This window comes from Medicago truncatula, chromosome 3 (genome assembly GCF_003473485.1).
Source record: "Medicago truncatula cultivar Jemalong A17 chromosome 3, MtrunA17r5.0-ANR, whole genome shotgun sequence".
Taxonomy (NCBI): domain Eukaryota; kingdom Viridiplantae; phylum Streptophyta; class Magnoliopsida; order Fabales; family Fabaceae; genus Medicago; species Medicago truncatula.
The window spans coordinates 2,723,564-2,738,662 of record NC_053044.1 but is presented as its reverse complement, the minus strand read 5'-3'; the positions used below and the strand labels follow the sequence as shown (position 1 = coordinate 2,738,662).

General features: G+C 34.6%; 1 protein-coding gene across 1 annotated transcript; it reads left to right on the top strand.

The window, feature by feature from the left end:
* The first annotated feature begins 3,102 nt into the window (after window positions 1-3,102).
* On the top strand, window positions 3,103-9,412 carry LOC11419444 (DNA (cytosine-5)-methyltransferase DRM2). Its single transcript, XM_003598349.4, has 11 exons — window positions 3,103-3,302; window positions 3,377-3,443; window positions 4,413-4,452; window positions 4,661-4,789; window positions 5,227-5,326; window positions 5,420-5,466; window positions 6,154-6,267; window positions 6,648-6,747; window positions 7,238-7,329; window positions 7,427-8,179; window positions 8,724-9,412. The coding sequence occupies exons 3-11, from the start codon at window positions 4,450-4,452 to the stop codon at window positions 9,156-9,158; spliced, it is 1,773 nt and encodes a 590-aa protein (XP_003598397.2). The 5' UTR covers window positions 3,103-3,302; window positions 3,377-3,443; window positions 4,413-4,449; the 3' UTR covers window positions 9,159-9,412.
* The last annotated feature ends 5,687 nt before the right edge of the window (window positions 9,413-15,099 follow it).

Sequence of the window (15,099 nt, the reverse complement as noted above, 5' to 3'; positions counted from 1 at the left end):
GTGTGGCGTCTTACCAATTCAAAGGTAATTGAAACATAGACTTAAATTGGCATTCCTAGATTTCCAAAGGCAATGAAAGTCAATGTTCTTGAAGGTCTTCCGATATATGAATCTTAGGACACGACTCTTCTTCTCCTCTTAGTAGTTACAAACTGGCAGCCCTACCATCGTCTACCGTACAAGGGTTCGAGGATAATGGTTCTATCAGGATCATTCACTCCCTAGAGACACTTGTTTCCGTAATTAATAACTTGTTACATCATAAGTTCAGCAGATTATACTCAATATTGATAATGTCACCTCCTAAGTACTTACGACTAGGGTCAAATCGTTTTTAGTATCTTTGGTCTAGTTATTAACTACTTACTTCCTAAATAGGTAGATATAAATATAAATATATAAGCATCAATATGAGGCCCTGTCTCAACCTAAGTACATAATCTATGGTTGCGCTCCTTTGAAACAAACTAATCCTAATAAGACTTAATAGCAACAGAAAATATACTAAAATAAACGACATTAAATTAAATAATTATCCAACAAAACAAGTAGAGGTTCATCTTAGAACCCTAGCCTATAAATATCTAGTTACATATGATAACTAAGACAAAATACAAAAAGATAAAAACATACGTACCCTAGAAAATAAGGAGAAGATAGAACTCCTCCTGAAGCTCCTAGAATCGCCTTCCTCTTGAACTACTCCATTTCTGAACGAGAAATTATGAATGAGGTGATGAGATAAAACCGCAAGTGCACGGTCTTACCGAAGTAGTAATAAAAGAGTATCGTTCCGACAGGGAGTTATGAATTCAATTAACTTTAAATAATGATTAGATGAGAGTTTAAGATTATAAAGTTTGGATTTTTAATTAAAAGAAAATAATAATAATAATAATAAAAAGGCGCATTGGGATTATTGGTTCGTCATAATGACAAACCTTTCACAAACCAAACTATTAAACTTAGAACCTTATGTTAGACCTAATTTCTAAAGACATGTTTCTCTTATGTTCCTTTAGCAATCAAGCATATTTCGCTGACTTGATTACTATTAGATTTTGGTTCCTCTAGCAACCAAGCCTATTTCGCTGACTTGATTACTATTAGAATCCTTGAAGTTCAAAACTTATATGTCTCAAGGAATGCAAAGACTATTTCGCTGCCTTTGCAATCCTTGTCTAAATTCACTTGTTCGAATATCAAAACTCCACTTTCGTTTTATGAATTGATATTTGAGATGATGGATTAACAATTATCAAACCCCCCACTTTCGTTTCCACAGTTTGATAATGATTAATTCATGTTAAAACAGTGAATTTAGATTAGAAATTAAGGTTGCATAAGATTAGGGTTCAAGCTTGGTTTGATTAGGATTATGTCAATAGACTTATCCAACAATCCCAAGACAAGAGAAGTCTACTCACTAACGTTCATTGTAGACATAAAAAGAGAAGAAGAAGAAGAAGAAGAAGAAGAACAGAAAATAAAGGTTGAACTTTTATTCAAAGAAACAATTGTCACTTATTATTTCCAAGAATAAAAGATGAATATTTGTGATGGCTAGCTACTCTATTTATAGTCTTATTGTCGACTTAAAACCTAAGCAACTATTCACTAGAATGTTCCACAAGAAACCACGGGCTTTTCGATCAAAACAGGCAGTTGGATCATGAAACAAAAGCAGCAAAAGAGACTCTGGGGGGTGGCACGACCTTGCCAACTGGTGGCACTGCCCGTGCCAAGCTTTAGACTTGGGGAAACATATTTTTGTCTTCAATCTTTCGTATTTTCAACCCGAATCAGCTCATAATCCTCTTTCTTTTGCTCCAAGACTCAATCTATCAAATATTCATTCATGAAATATAGTAATATGAAATTAAAGTAAAATAGTTCTAAAAGGAAGTAATATTTAAATAAAATAAACTTAAATCTAAATAAAACGAAACTAAATATTATACTAAAACGACTAATTATTGACTCATCAAACTCCCCACACTTGAATCTTTGCTTGTCCTCAAGCAAAAGGCATAAACATAGCAGCATAAACAAGATTATAATATGACAATTCAATTAAAACTTATGTCTCCTCAAAGGCTTTTAATTCAAGCGTACACTAATCACAAACTCAAGCATTTCTTGTAATCTTTATTCAACCCAACAATCAAGTTTCAAGTGAGTGTGTGTGTAGTGCAACCCTTTTCTTGCTCCTGTATAAGATGGATATTATGATGAAACATGTTCTAATCCTAGCGCACTAAACCAATCGAGAAAAGTCATTTCTTCATTTCATATATAAGAGATGGGAATTAGCTAGATTTATTTGACAATTTAAACGTTTTGGGGGCTGCAGATTGCTTAGGGGATACCATTTTCTCATAGGAAGTCCGCAAGGGGGTATCCTTTCCTCCTAGATTCAATGATCACCCTAAGTAGTGCTGCAAATTTATAAGTTAAAAGAAATCATATTTACATAAGAAGTCAGCGAGGGATATCCTTTCCTCCATGTGCTAATGATGTCTCCCAATTATGCAATTAATTCTTTCCTTCTTTTAGAAGGATTTATGGAAGCTACTTTGAGTTATTAGAGAAACATCACCTTCACGTAGGAAGTCAGCGAGGGGATATCCTTTCTCCCATGATCCAATGATGTCTCCTTTATAAATATATTTGCTTCCGCCCCACTTTGATTTATCTATTTATTCCCCACACAAACTTATACTACTTCCGCCCCATTTTGTAATGAACTTCAAAGTTTTTTTTAAGCACATCTTATGCCGAGGAAAACATTTTATTTAATATTTAATCTAATTTTATTTTAGCTTTGTAAAAAATATATTATATTTTTTTTGTATTTATTACACCCTTATCAAAATTTTGACAACAATATAGCTTGTTAAAAAACAATTATATCTTTCTTATATTTGTTACACACTTATCAAAACTTTGATAAGCATTAACTTCTTCAATGACTTTGACATCACAAAGAAAAATAATGCACAAAAAAACTAGAATAAAAAAGAAAAAATTCCTTTTAACTATCCCACTCTCAGTATGATGTGAAATTTCATCATATCATACCAGCTGGTCCATTTCTTCTTCTCAAAGAACAAGTATTAAATCCAACGGCTGAGATATCTCCTCCCGTGGGTCCCACCGAGAGTGCATGAGCATTTTCACGTCGCGAGTTTATACCATGACTCGGTGCGTGAATAAAACTCGTTCTTCTTCTTCTTCTTGACTCTCTCACTTCACTCACATTCTTCTTCAACCTTTCTCTCATTGTGAACATTCTGGAAGAGGTTACGTTTCTTTTTCATTTTTTAATTAAAATGTTAAAGAATTGTATTGAATTTGTTTGTGTAATTTGATACAGAGGTGGAAGAGCATTATCGATAATTTCAGTGGAGAGTGAGTTCATACATCTACCATTTCCAACGAAGGTAGAAATTCGATTTTGTTGCATGTTAGTTTTTCTTTTGTAGTTCTGAAATTCATCGTTGTTTAACACTGATGAACGATTTATTCTTTGAATTTAGGGTTTTTCGTTACAGTTTTGTGAATTTTCAAATGGAAATGAGTGAATTCTGTTTTTTTTATTGCATGTTAGTTTAGTTTTGTTGTTTGTAATTTTGTATAGTCATTGTTGTTTGACACTATCTGAAACAACTCACACACAAATGCGAGGTCCGGGCTCGAACTTGTATGAAGGTGTCTAACCTGTTTGGTTGTGTGTTTCTATTTTGAGTTGTTTTAGAATTCGAGTGTTCTTCTTTTTAATTGTGTTCAGTTTTCGACATTGTTTGGATTAACAACTTATTTGCAGCATATAACACAAACATTTATTATGCTAAGCGCTAAAAGTCCTGTTTACATTGGCTTTTTGAGCTTATCCACTGGTATAAGTCATTAAGTTGTATGACACTGTTTGAGAGAACTTAGGAAAACAACTTAAACTATTGTCCATAAGTTGTTCTCAGCTTATTTTCATAAGTTCTCCAAGATAGCTTATGAAAACAGTTTATAGCTTAAACAAAACAATTTCACTTTATTTTATATTTTGCTTTAGAAATAGCTTGTGTAAGCTTATGCGTAAGTGCTTATCATGATAAGCGTTTGTGCTATAAGCTGTAAATAAGCTGTTTATTCAAACGAGTTAAAATAAAGTTAGGAGAACCTATAAAAATAAGCTGAAAGCAACTTATAGACAATGTTTTACACTATTTCGTAAGCTGATGCTTTCATTATGAAATCACCATTCTAAATAAAGTATAATATAACTGATCTGGACATTGAGCGGCAAGGAAGCATAGACGTTTATATGTTGTCTTGCTGTTTGAGGTTCATGATAACTCTGGTTATGTTGTTCAATTTGAGGTTCATGCTAATCTTCTTGTTATGTTCTTGAGCAGCCCGGAGATCTGTACCTGGCAAATTGAGAGATTAAAAATGGTATGTTTTTCTTGCCAATTTCAAAATCACATTCCACATATGCTTATATTTTGTTGCTTTACGGTCCTTACTTACAAGTACGACTGTAGTGTCCCTTGGAATATGAGTAACTGTAATTGTTTTTCTCTCCCTTGCTTTTCGTAATTGTTTTATATATTTCTGTGATAATTGTGTAACAATTTTGATTATTGTGTAAAAATTATTGCAGGGTGATGATTCTAGTCTCGAGAGTGACAATTTTGATTGGAAAACTGATGATGAACTTGAGATTGAGAGCTTTAATTCCTTAAGTTCAACTATTCCAAGTAGACAAACTATTACTGCTGCGTCTGTAGAAGTAAGCTTTTATGTACCTTTTTCTTTCTGGAAGTTATCTGTATGACAGTATGAGCAGTTTAATATTATGAAACTAGAAGACCAAATACTGTTAACTTAAGTGATAAACCAAAAGATTGACTAACCTACCAGGTCATTGCAGAAAAAGAAGCTTTGAGAATTGTGACCTTACCAAAGTAGTTTTACATATATTATACATATTTCAATTTTGTGGATTATATACATTTCTGATTTCATTGTAGCTAGTTCCTGAAAGTGTTTTAAACCCAATGCAATTACCTACACCTGATGTTTATCCAATCCAATTACCTACACCTGAAAGTGTTTTAAACCCAATGCACAATCACATGCATCATTGAGAAAAGTGCATATCGAAATATGATTTTTCACATGAAATGGAATCGCTTTAATACTAACATATATTCTCTCCCCTTGAAGGCAAGGTCCTCTGCAGGTCCTTCTAATACCAAGGTCTTGGACCATTTCATTAGCATGGGATTTCCTGGAGAAGTTGTTTCCAAAGTAATCCAGGAATATGGTTAGAGCATGCACTGCTTTACTCTATTTAAGTGTAGATTACTAGATTTTGATTCATAAAGCTCGCAACTAATACTGCTCTGCTGAAATCCAGGCGAGGAAGATGAAGATAAACTACTTGAAGAGATTCTCACATATTCAGTAAGTTTATTTTTTCTTCAGCCTTTACTGTTAGCATTCTGTCGTTTTCCCTCAAAACTACTATCATGTTATACCCAATATGCAGTATCCCCCCACTTTGAGTTCCACAACGAAAGGTTGCTGCCTTGTGACTCAGAAGAGGTCACTGGTTCAAATCTTTGGAAATAGCCTCTCAATTTGCGGGGGACTCTCATTTTGTGGTGGTAAAGTTGTGTACATCTCCCTCCCCAGATTCAACCTGGTGGGACTGGGAGCCTTGTGGTGGGAGCCCCGTGGGATGTTCTTTATGTAGAATAATATTTTACCAATTCCCAGATTCTACTACCTTGATACACTTGAAATAATATTTTACCAATCTCAATGATATCCATAGGACTGTGGCTGTGCTTGCTTTACTTTTTTTTTTTTAAGAACTAATTTGCAAGATAGCCATAATAAAATTTGTAGGTTCGTGGACAGTCAAAACAAGTAGGTAGCCAATATTACTTATCTACGTGTGCTAATATAAATGCATATTCCTTTGGCTTTTCATTAGCTCCCTTTTCCCCCATTTCACCTCTTTGGTTCTTTTTGACCTGTGTTTGGACTTCTATCTGACATTTTTAATGTAATATTTACTTGTTTTTCAATTTTGGTTGCTACTGTCATAGTCATCTTTATAATATTTGTTTTTCTTCATATTTCCAGGCTCTAGAAAGTTCTTCTCAGCAGCATCAGCAAGTTGAACCAGATCCCACCTCTTCAGAGTATGCAGGGAGCTCATGGGATGATTTATCAGATGGGAATTCTTTTTCTGATGAAGTAAACACCGTTCATTGTGCTTTGATATTTTGTTTTCCAGAGTTTGCTATTTGATTCATCTTATCATCATGCTATTTTGGGTCTTAAGTGTAATGTACTCGGATTGTTTCTATTCTGCGACAGGGTATGCGGTAATAGACTTGATACCTTTTTTAAAACATGAGATAAATTCATATGGTTTGTGTTTTTTCCTTGTAGAGATTCTGAGTAACTGATAAAGTTTCTCTTTTGTCTACTTCAAAGAAAAATGAAAGTATCTTTGTCGTGTTTCCACTTGCTTTTAAATGCATTTATCGGAGGCCTCGAATTGAATGTCGTAGGAGCAAATATTTTGCTGGCTATGTATTTTAAGTTATGGGATGATTGTTGTTTTTTTGCAGGAAACACCAAAATCTGTTTCTAGGAATGATGATACACTGCTGTCTCTGGTAAACATGGGATTCAAGGAAGAGGAGGCTTTAATGGCCATAGAAAGATTAGGTGTGCTTCGTATTATTCACTCTTGTATTTGTTCAAGGCTTTTTGCTTTTTAGTTTTGCAAAAATGCTAGACTTTTTTGCTTGAATTGGTTCTTGTTGAATATTCCATGCCATCTTCACTTGATTTCCAATATCTTGATTCAGTGTTAATCGCGGAAAATAGCAGATTGTTACCATTCCCTATGCAACAGTGCTATAGCGCCACTATAGCCTCTGTTTACAACCATTTATACTAAATAGCGTATCGCGGAACAATAACTGTTTGTCTAAATTCCGCTACGGTATAGCAACGCCGCTATAGCTGTGCTATTTTACAACACTGCCTTGATTTCTGTCCCCTGGAAAAGAAAACTTAGAGCCATTTTATGAACTTCTCAACAAGTACTTATAGGACAAAAGTTGAAATGGTCTTGTAATGACTGAGTTTTTGAATAGTATACATTGAGATCAGACCATTTCATTGGACTCACTGTTATTGCATAATACTGTAGGCCTAGACTCCTCACTTGACGATCTGGTCGATTTTATCGGTGTTGCTCAACTGGTGAAAGAAGAAGATTCCCTTCTGCCTCCTGAAGATAAGGTAGTAAGTTTATGCATATGTTTTTCTGATTTTTTTTTTCCTTACAATAATTTTATCCACCATTCATATATTACATTTTGAACTTAATTTTTGACAGCAACAATGCAGCGGGCATCCAAAACCAAGAAAGCGTAGTCTTTATGAATATGAAGTGCTAGGAAAGAAAAAACGAAAGGTGTCTGACAAGAGAACTCCATGTGAAGAGGAGGATGATGGCCAAACACTTAATCTGCCCAACCCAATGATGGGGTTTGGGGTTCCCAACGAGCCAAAGTCTATAATTACACACCGGACACTCCCTGAGAATGCTATCGGACCTCCCTACTTCTACTATGAAAATGTGGCAATAACACCGAAAGGTGTTTGGCAAAAAATATCTAGGTTCTTGTATGACGTGCAGCCGGAATACGTAGACTCTAAATATTTTTGTGCTGCGGCTAGGAAAAGGGGATATGTTCACAATCTCCCTATTGCCAATAGATTCCCGCTTTTACCTCTTCCACCACGGACAATACTTGACGCATTCCCCCCATTGAGGAGATGGTGGCCATCATGGGATCCTAGAAAAAATCTGAATTGTTTGCAAACGGTACACGGCAGTGCACAAACCACCGACAGAATCCGGAAAAAGCTGGAAAGTTGTGAAGAATTTGAAGAACCATCGGAATCTGTCAAGAAGTATGTTTTAGAACAATGTCGAAAATGGAATTTGGTATGGGTGGGCAAGAATAAAGTTGCCCCCCTAGAGCCCGACGAAGTGGAAATGCTGCTGGGCTTCCCTAAGAATCATACAAGGGGGGGTGGAATCAGTCGGACCGACAGATTCAAATCACTTGGAAATTCTTTCCAGGTATGAAAATACTCTCTCTCTCTCTATATATATATATATATATATATATATATATATATATATTTCTGATACGTCTGTTAGTAGAAATAAATAAGGCATAATAGGCTTATTTGGTGGTAATAAGAATTGGGAGTGCATTACATCTCTCAAATATTAAGCGAAAGGGAATCTGTGTGTTCTTTCTGTTCATTGGCAAGAATACATTCTTTCTATTCATAATCTAAATCAGTTTTTATCAAGACCAATAAACTTTGAATAAAACTTTAAAATAGATTTTGATGCAACGAGTCTCTACATAGAATTTCTTTCATTTACAGCGCATCAGTGGCATTTTTGTGTTTTACATTGTATTCAGCATAATTTTGTCCAAGTGCCAATTTGTTTTCTTTTCTAATACTATTTATTTTCTGTTTTTCCCTGTGAAACTTTCCAATAGATTGTGATAGCAAGTTACATTGTTTTTCTCTATAAAAGAAATTTGTGGCTTATGCATTTATGTTTTCCGTGTACAATTCGCTTTCCTTATGTGTTCAGTTTATTTCAGGTTGACACAGTGGCGTATCACCTATCTGTTCTTAAAGAAATGTATCCTAATGGGATCAATCTTTTATCCCTCTTTTCTGGAATTGGTGGTGCAGAAGTAGCTCTCCATCGACTCGGTGTCCCTCTAAATAATGTTGTGTCGGTCGAAAAGTCCGAAGTCAATAGGAACATTGTTAGAAGTTGGTGGGATCAAACAAATCAAAAAGGTAATTTGATTGATCTCGATGATGTGCAACATCTAGATGCTGAGCGTTTGGAGCAGCTCATGAGTGCATGTGGTGGTTTTGATCTTGTTATTGGTGGGAGTCCATGCAATAACCTGGCTGGAAGCAACAGGGTTAGCCGGATTGGACTCGAGGGAACAGAGTCAGCCCTCTTTTACGATTACTTTCGAATTTTAGACTTGGTGAAAGCTATGGCGCCGAGATTTCAATGAAATTGTATATAGAAATTTCATTTTCAGGATGTGTATAATCCAAACATGTAGGATCTTCTAATATAACCTCAACATTAGGCAAACACTTCTAATCCATTTTTATTGTCGAACAAGGAAAGGCAACTGTATCAAATAAATTTTTTCCGTAACATTTCTGGTTTCAGTTTACTACTTTGTTAGTACATTGTATATGTTTAGTACATTTAAAAATGATAGATGAATCAACTATGGATAACGTTAAATGATTCTAGTTACTTGCAAGTCTTTCAGCTTATTATTTTTCAGTTTCATCTATGGATAGATTTTTTTTTTTAGGATCAACTTTTGTCTCTTGCATACCGAGATTGTATGCTAGAGTAGAAAAGTTATGGAACACTGGGGTGTTTGATTTTGCGGGGATGAATATTGGTTTTACCGTTTAATAGAACCATCTGCTTTGTAATTGATTTTATGAGATGAAAAACGGATGGTTTTATTAAACGGATGGTTCTATTAAACGGATAGGGAGTGATGATACCAACGCGGATAGCAAGATCATGTACAGGGTTCAATATGTGTCGAGATGAAAAACACGGGATTTGCAAGACTGATATGAGTTTTCAAAAATGAGAAAAGAATGTAAAGGGTAGGGAGTGATGATACTAAATGTGGCCATTATGGGACAGACATATAGTCATTAAGGCGAGGAGGATGTTTGTGAATGCGTGTAGACTCTAAGTGGTGTTGCAAGGCAAAAGGGTGTGGGGTTGGAGGTGTTAGGAATTGGGTGTGATGGAAGGTCTGGAGATATATGATGAGGTATGATGGCTTTGTGGGATATTATTTAGAGGACCCCAAATGTACCATGTAAATTAGATCAAACGTTGTAGTACTCTTATTATGACTAAGAGGGAAAGGGATTTTATGTTGTTTGGAAATTGGCAACAATCACAATTTTATTTGATAGAGTTTGTGCAAATGAAAATTGAGTAATCAATTGTTGTGCAATAAGTCTGAGAAGGATGGCCAAACCTATAATGTCACAAATCAAAATCAATGGAAAGGGTGTGACTACAAATAATATATTCAGTATGTTACGAACGTATAAGATAGCATGATCTTGAACATGATTATCTCTCTCAGTCTTTATGCTTTCTTTTCTTATGTAAAATGGATTGCAGAGATATGGTTGAACTTAGTGAAGGGAAAGACCTCCCTTCTGTTTCTGGTGAGATACTTTCCTGATAGATGCCTTACTGCCACTGTTAACAACATTGAGGTACCTAGGGATTGCATGCATTGCTCAAACCATTACTCAAAAATTCACTTTGCTTGACAAAGCCAAGCGTTATAGTATAGACTACCATGCATTGTCAGAATCTCGAGCTGCTCTTATTGCATAGATTTCTCTTTAGTTTTTTTCATTGTACACTTTTTAAAGATCTGTTATCGTTATTTTGCATTGTTTTCTCTGTACTTCAACTAATGTCAGTGGCAACTAGTATATGTTATGATGGAACCTATGAAGTGTTCAGTAATAAGGTAGACTTATATTGTATGCATATTTTATTCTTATATACTTCAATTGGGAATGACAGGTAAAATGACTCAAATTGGTTTTTACTTTGGGTTGGGTCTACAGATATCATCACTTCATTTTGTCAATCTGAAGATGAATCAGAAAAGATCAAGATGAAGCAAAGTTCTGCATGATGATGTTAACATGGGATCATAAATATAGGCTTTTTAGGTTTGACTCTCATGAGCTTAAGTTTTAACATAATGACATTAACCATCAAAATCGTTGTAGTTGTCAAATTTATGTATCAAAAATATATTTTATGTTTTATCAATGTGCGCGTGGAAAACTTTATATACTGCAAACTAAAAGAAGTCTCTGTTTAAAGAAGTAAGGGAGCATAAATGCATTATATATTTTCAGTTTTCACTACCAACTGTCCCAGACTTTGCTCTAGCTTTCACTAGGCCTCCAATGATGCCATAATTATACATCTAGCAAGAGTATAAAGGAACCTCAAGCAGAATTTTTTTATATAATTATTTATATTAATAATACAAAGATCTATAAATGTTATACACATAATAATTTGCTCTTTCTTCAAAATCATAAAACACATCACTGCAGATGTAAGCTGGGGGTTAATAAGCACCTTATAGTAAGAACTCAGAAATAAAGGGCTGTTAACTAGAGTATTTAATTATGTTTTGTACCACCACTGTCCTTACTTTCATAGTTCTGCCTACTATATCGATCAGCTTGCACACTCAAACTCTCAATAATCTCCGCAAAAGTTTCTATTTTCTTCTTAATCTCATCGATTGCAAGCTTTACAGCATCCTCATTTCCAAGAGCAAAATCAGCAGTTTGCACCATGGATTCAATCTTTATTTCCAATTGATCTATACGAACCCGAATGTTATTCATATCCACCAGTGCAATATAAGTACCAACCTGCATTGAACTGATTACTTCTTGTTGGCCCCCTAAATAATACACGTGGCACCTCACTAATAGACTGGGGGTCTAAAACTGCCAAATAATCAAAACATAGGGTCTGTTTTGTATTTAAATTAGTTAGGGGGTCATAACCGCAACTTTTAGAAAGATAGGGGTCCAAAAGTGCAATTAAGCCTTGTTTTTATAGGTGATATTGGCTTCTTCTTTATATATCAAGACAAGACAAGACTAGAAAAGTTTAGGTCCCGATTTCTTTGCTGTAGTAAAATATTTTTCAAATCGTTCTATCTTTACCTTTCAAAATATCTCAAAACAACTTTACCTTTTAATTTTTTATTTTGTTTTTTTTTTTAATTTTTATTAATAATTTACTCAGCAAATAAACTATAAAAACTATAAAATTAAGTCTCTGGTTTGTAGGTTACATATCTAGGGTTTCTAGCTTCCTCTTCCGTTTTGGGAGAGTTGGGGGTTAGTGAAGTTGGTGACGACATCATGTTTTATTTAGTTAACGGTGACATTTAGGATTTATTGTGATGGGTATCAAAAGGTGGTGGTTGTTGGTATTGAGTTGGGATTTCAAATGTTAATCGTTTCTTTTTTGCGTGGTGGTGAGTTTGGGGATGTGGTGATTATGTGATCTTCCTCTATTGTATGCTCATGGTGATTTTCAATCTGGATCCATCTCTACGGCCACTAGATCTTGCCGATTTTTGGTTGTGTTTGAGATCACCCCTTTTTCGACTTTGATTATGTTTGCACTATTGCTCGATCTTTTAACTATCTTATGTAATTTTTCGTATGGATTCTTGTGGCTAATAACTTTTTCTTCAAGATCGGAAGTTAGTGTTTAGATTCATCTTTTTGGGATGGTTGTGGTGTCCTCTTTGGTGGTTCAGGAGTTAAGGGCTGCTGGAGTGATTTGTTTCTGAGGTGCGAGAGTGAATTTCTAGGATATTGTTATTTGGGATTTTATGGTGTCTTCTCCCGTGGACCAGAGGGTTAATTCGTGGTGAATCTGAATCCACGACATATTTAGTGTATTTTGTGTGTTTATTTGGGCTCAACTGTGGGAAGGGAATGTGTGATGTTGTTATAGATGTATTTGGTCGATTTTGATATATTTTTGAAGGTTTTTGTGTGAGTAGCAGGTGTATGATGTTTGGAACTAGTTTATGTGGTCATTCTTGGTGAAGTGGTTATGTAGTTTTGTGAGGTTTGACGTTGATTTTTGTGTGTGTTGGTTTCGGTCTTGGTGGGTAGTTTTACATTAGTTTTCATGATAGACATTGGTTGGGTGGTGTCAATACAGTTGCTTTGATGTATGAGGTGTATGAGTTTACTTTTGGGTATTCCGCCTATATACGGCGTCCTTTGGATGCTTTTATTTTTTCGATCTTTGTTCTTAGCAAGAATTTGATTATCAATAAATTTTGCTAGAAAAAAAAGTAGCTGATAAATAAGCTATATGCACAAACTATTTGAAAATAGCGTCTGAAAAATAAGATATAATAAGCTAGTTATCAAACAAGTATTTTTTTTTGTCATACAAGCTTATCAGTTATAAGCCACAAGGTAGCTTATATGCCTTACCAAACACATTCATAGTAATTTTTCATGTACCTCAAGCTGGTCTTGATACCTCCACATCTACGCTAAAACTTCCAAATTACCATTTCTCTCATTTGTTTTAAATTAATTTTTGTTTCGAGTTTTTAATACTCCCTTCATCCCAAATATAAGTCGTGATGGAAAGAAAAAAAATTGTCACAAATTATAAGTCGTTTAACGATACTAAAAAATTATTAAGGTTACATCTTTTATGATACTCTTGACTATTTAATACTTTCTCTACTTTCAATTATTTAATTTCTCTTTCACATGTCAGTAAAATAACTCATACGTAGTACATACATAGCTGAAACCATCAATAGGAAATTGAAAAAGTCGAGATCGAAAGTTGGTGTCTAGATTAATGTTTTTGGGATGGTTATGGTGTTCTCTCCGGTGGTTCAGGAGTTGAAGGGTGGTTGAGTGATTTGTTTCAAGGGTGAGAGAGTGAATTTCTAGAAAATTGTTGTTTAGGCTTCTTATGGTGTCTTCTTCAGTGGACCGAAGTCGATTCGTGGTGAATCTTAATCAACGACATATTAAGTGTATTTTGCGTGTTTATTTGGGGTCGGATATGGGAAGAGAATGTGTGATGTTGTTATAGGTGTTTTTGGTCGATTTTGATGGATTTTTGAAGGTTTTTGTGCGAGTAATGGGCGTCTGATGTTTGGAACTAGTTTATGTGGTTATCCCTGATGAAGATTGAGGTTTTGGCTCAATTTGGTTATGCAGTTGTGTGAGGTTTGACATTGATTTTTTTTTTATTTTTTATGAAGAAGCTAAACTAACTCACCCAAATTGGCATCAGAGAGAATCAAACCTAAAACCTCGAGGAGGAGCATACTTCCAGATCCCAACACAATACCACTAGGCCAACCTAAATGACTTTTGACGTTGATTTTTTGGTGTTGGTTTTGGTCTTGGTGGCTAGTTTTATACTAGGTTTCATGACAGACATCGGTTGAGTGGTGTCAATACTGGTGCTCACCTTAACCCATTAAAATGACAAATTACAGTACTTAGAACCAGTTTTCATTTAATTTAGACCTTATTTAACAAACAAAGTTTTTCACAAGCATAGCTATCAAAAACAAAGTCATCAACTAACCAAGATTCAGGTTATAAAAATGTTCACTCCTCCAGAAGATATCACAAATTAAAAGTTGGCGAACTTCTTTTCTTTCAAATTTTCCACAGTCTCCTACTCTCCTTGATGCTGACTTCCAAAAGAGTTAATTCAATTCCCAAGCTCTTGACCTTTTCTTTGGAAACCTGATATGTAGGCATGTACGGCTTATCATCCAAAGTGAAAATGTAAGAAAAATCCAAACAAGTTGAACTTGAATCATCCAAAGTATATAAATAAATGTATAGAATGATGAATCATGTAAGCCTCGAAATATAGTAAGCATTAACATATTTCGCATATTCAACAACATTTGTAGGATTTGCCACATTTAAATTTGCTATACTTGGCCTTATATTGAAAACATTTAATTCGTAAATAAATCTCAAATGAAAAATTCAATACAAATCATCATGCCATTCAGGTTGAGTTTAAATGTGATACAAAACGAAGTATTCCCTGGATATGCTTAGTTAGCCGATGAATATTCACCAACTCTTGATGGAGATCTAAAATTAATTATACATTCGAAATTGGATGCATATAATATAGTCTATGTTCTAGATATAAGTGATTATGGTCCTAATTAGAATTAGTCTCTCTGTTTATTACCACCGAAATACTTTCCCTAATTTCTTATTTTTTCCTTATTCTGAGAGATTCTCTCATTTGTTGAATGTCTTGTACATTTTTTTCTCTCGCTAATTTACCTTTTCGCGTCTGCATTAAATAAACAACCTTGAATC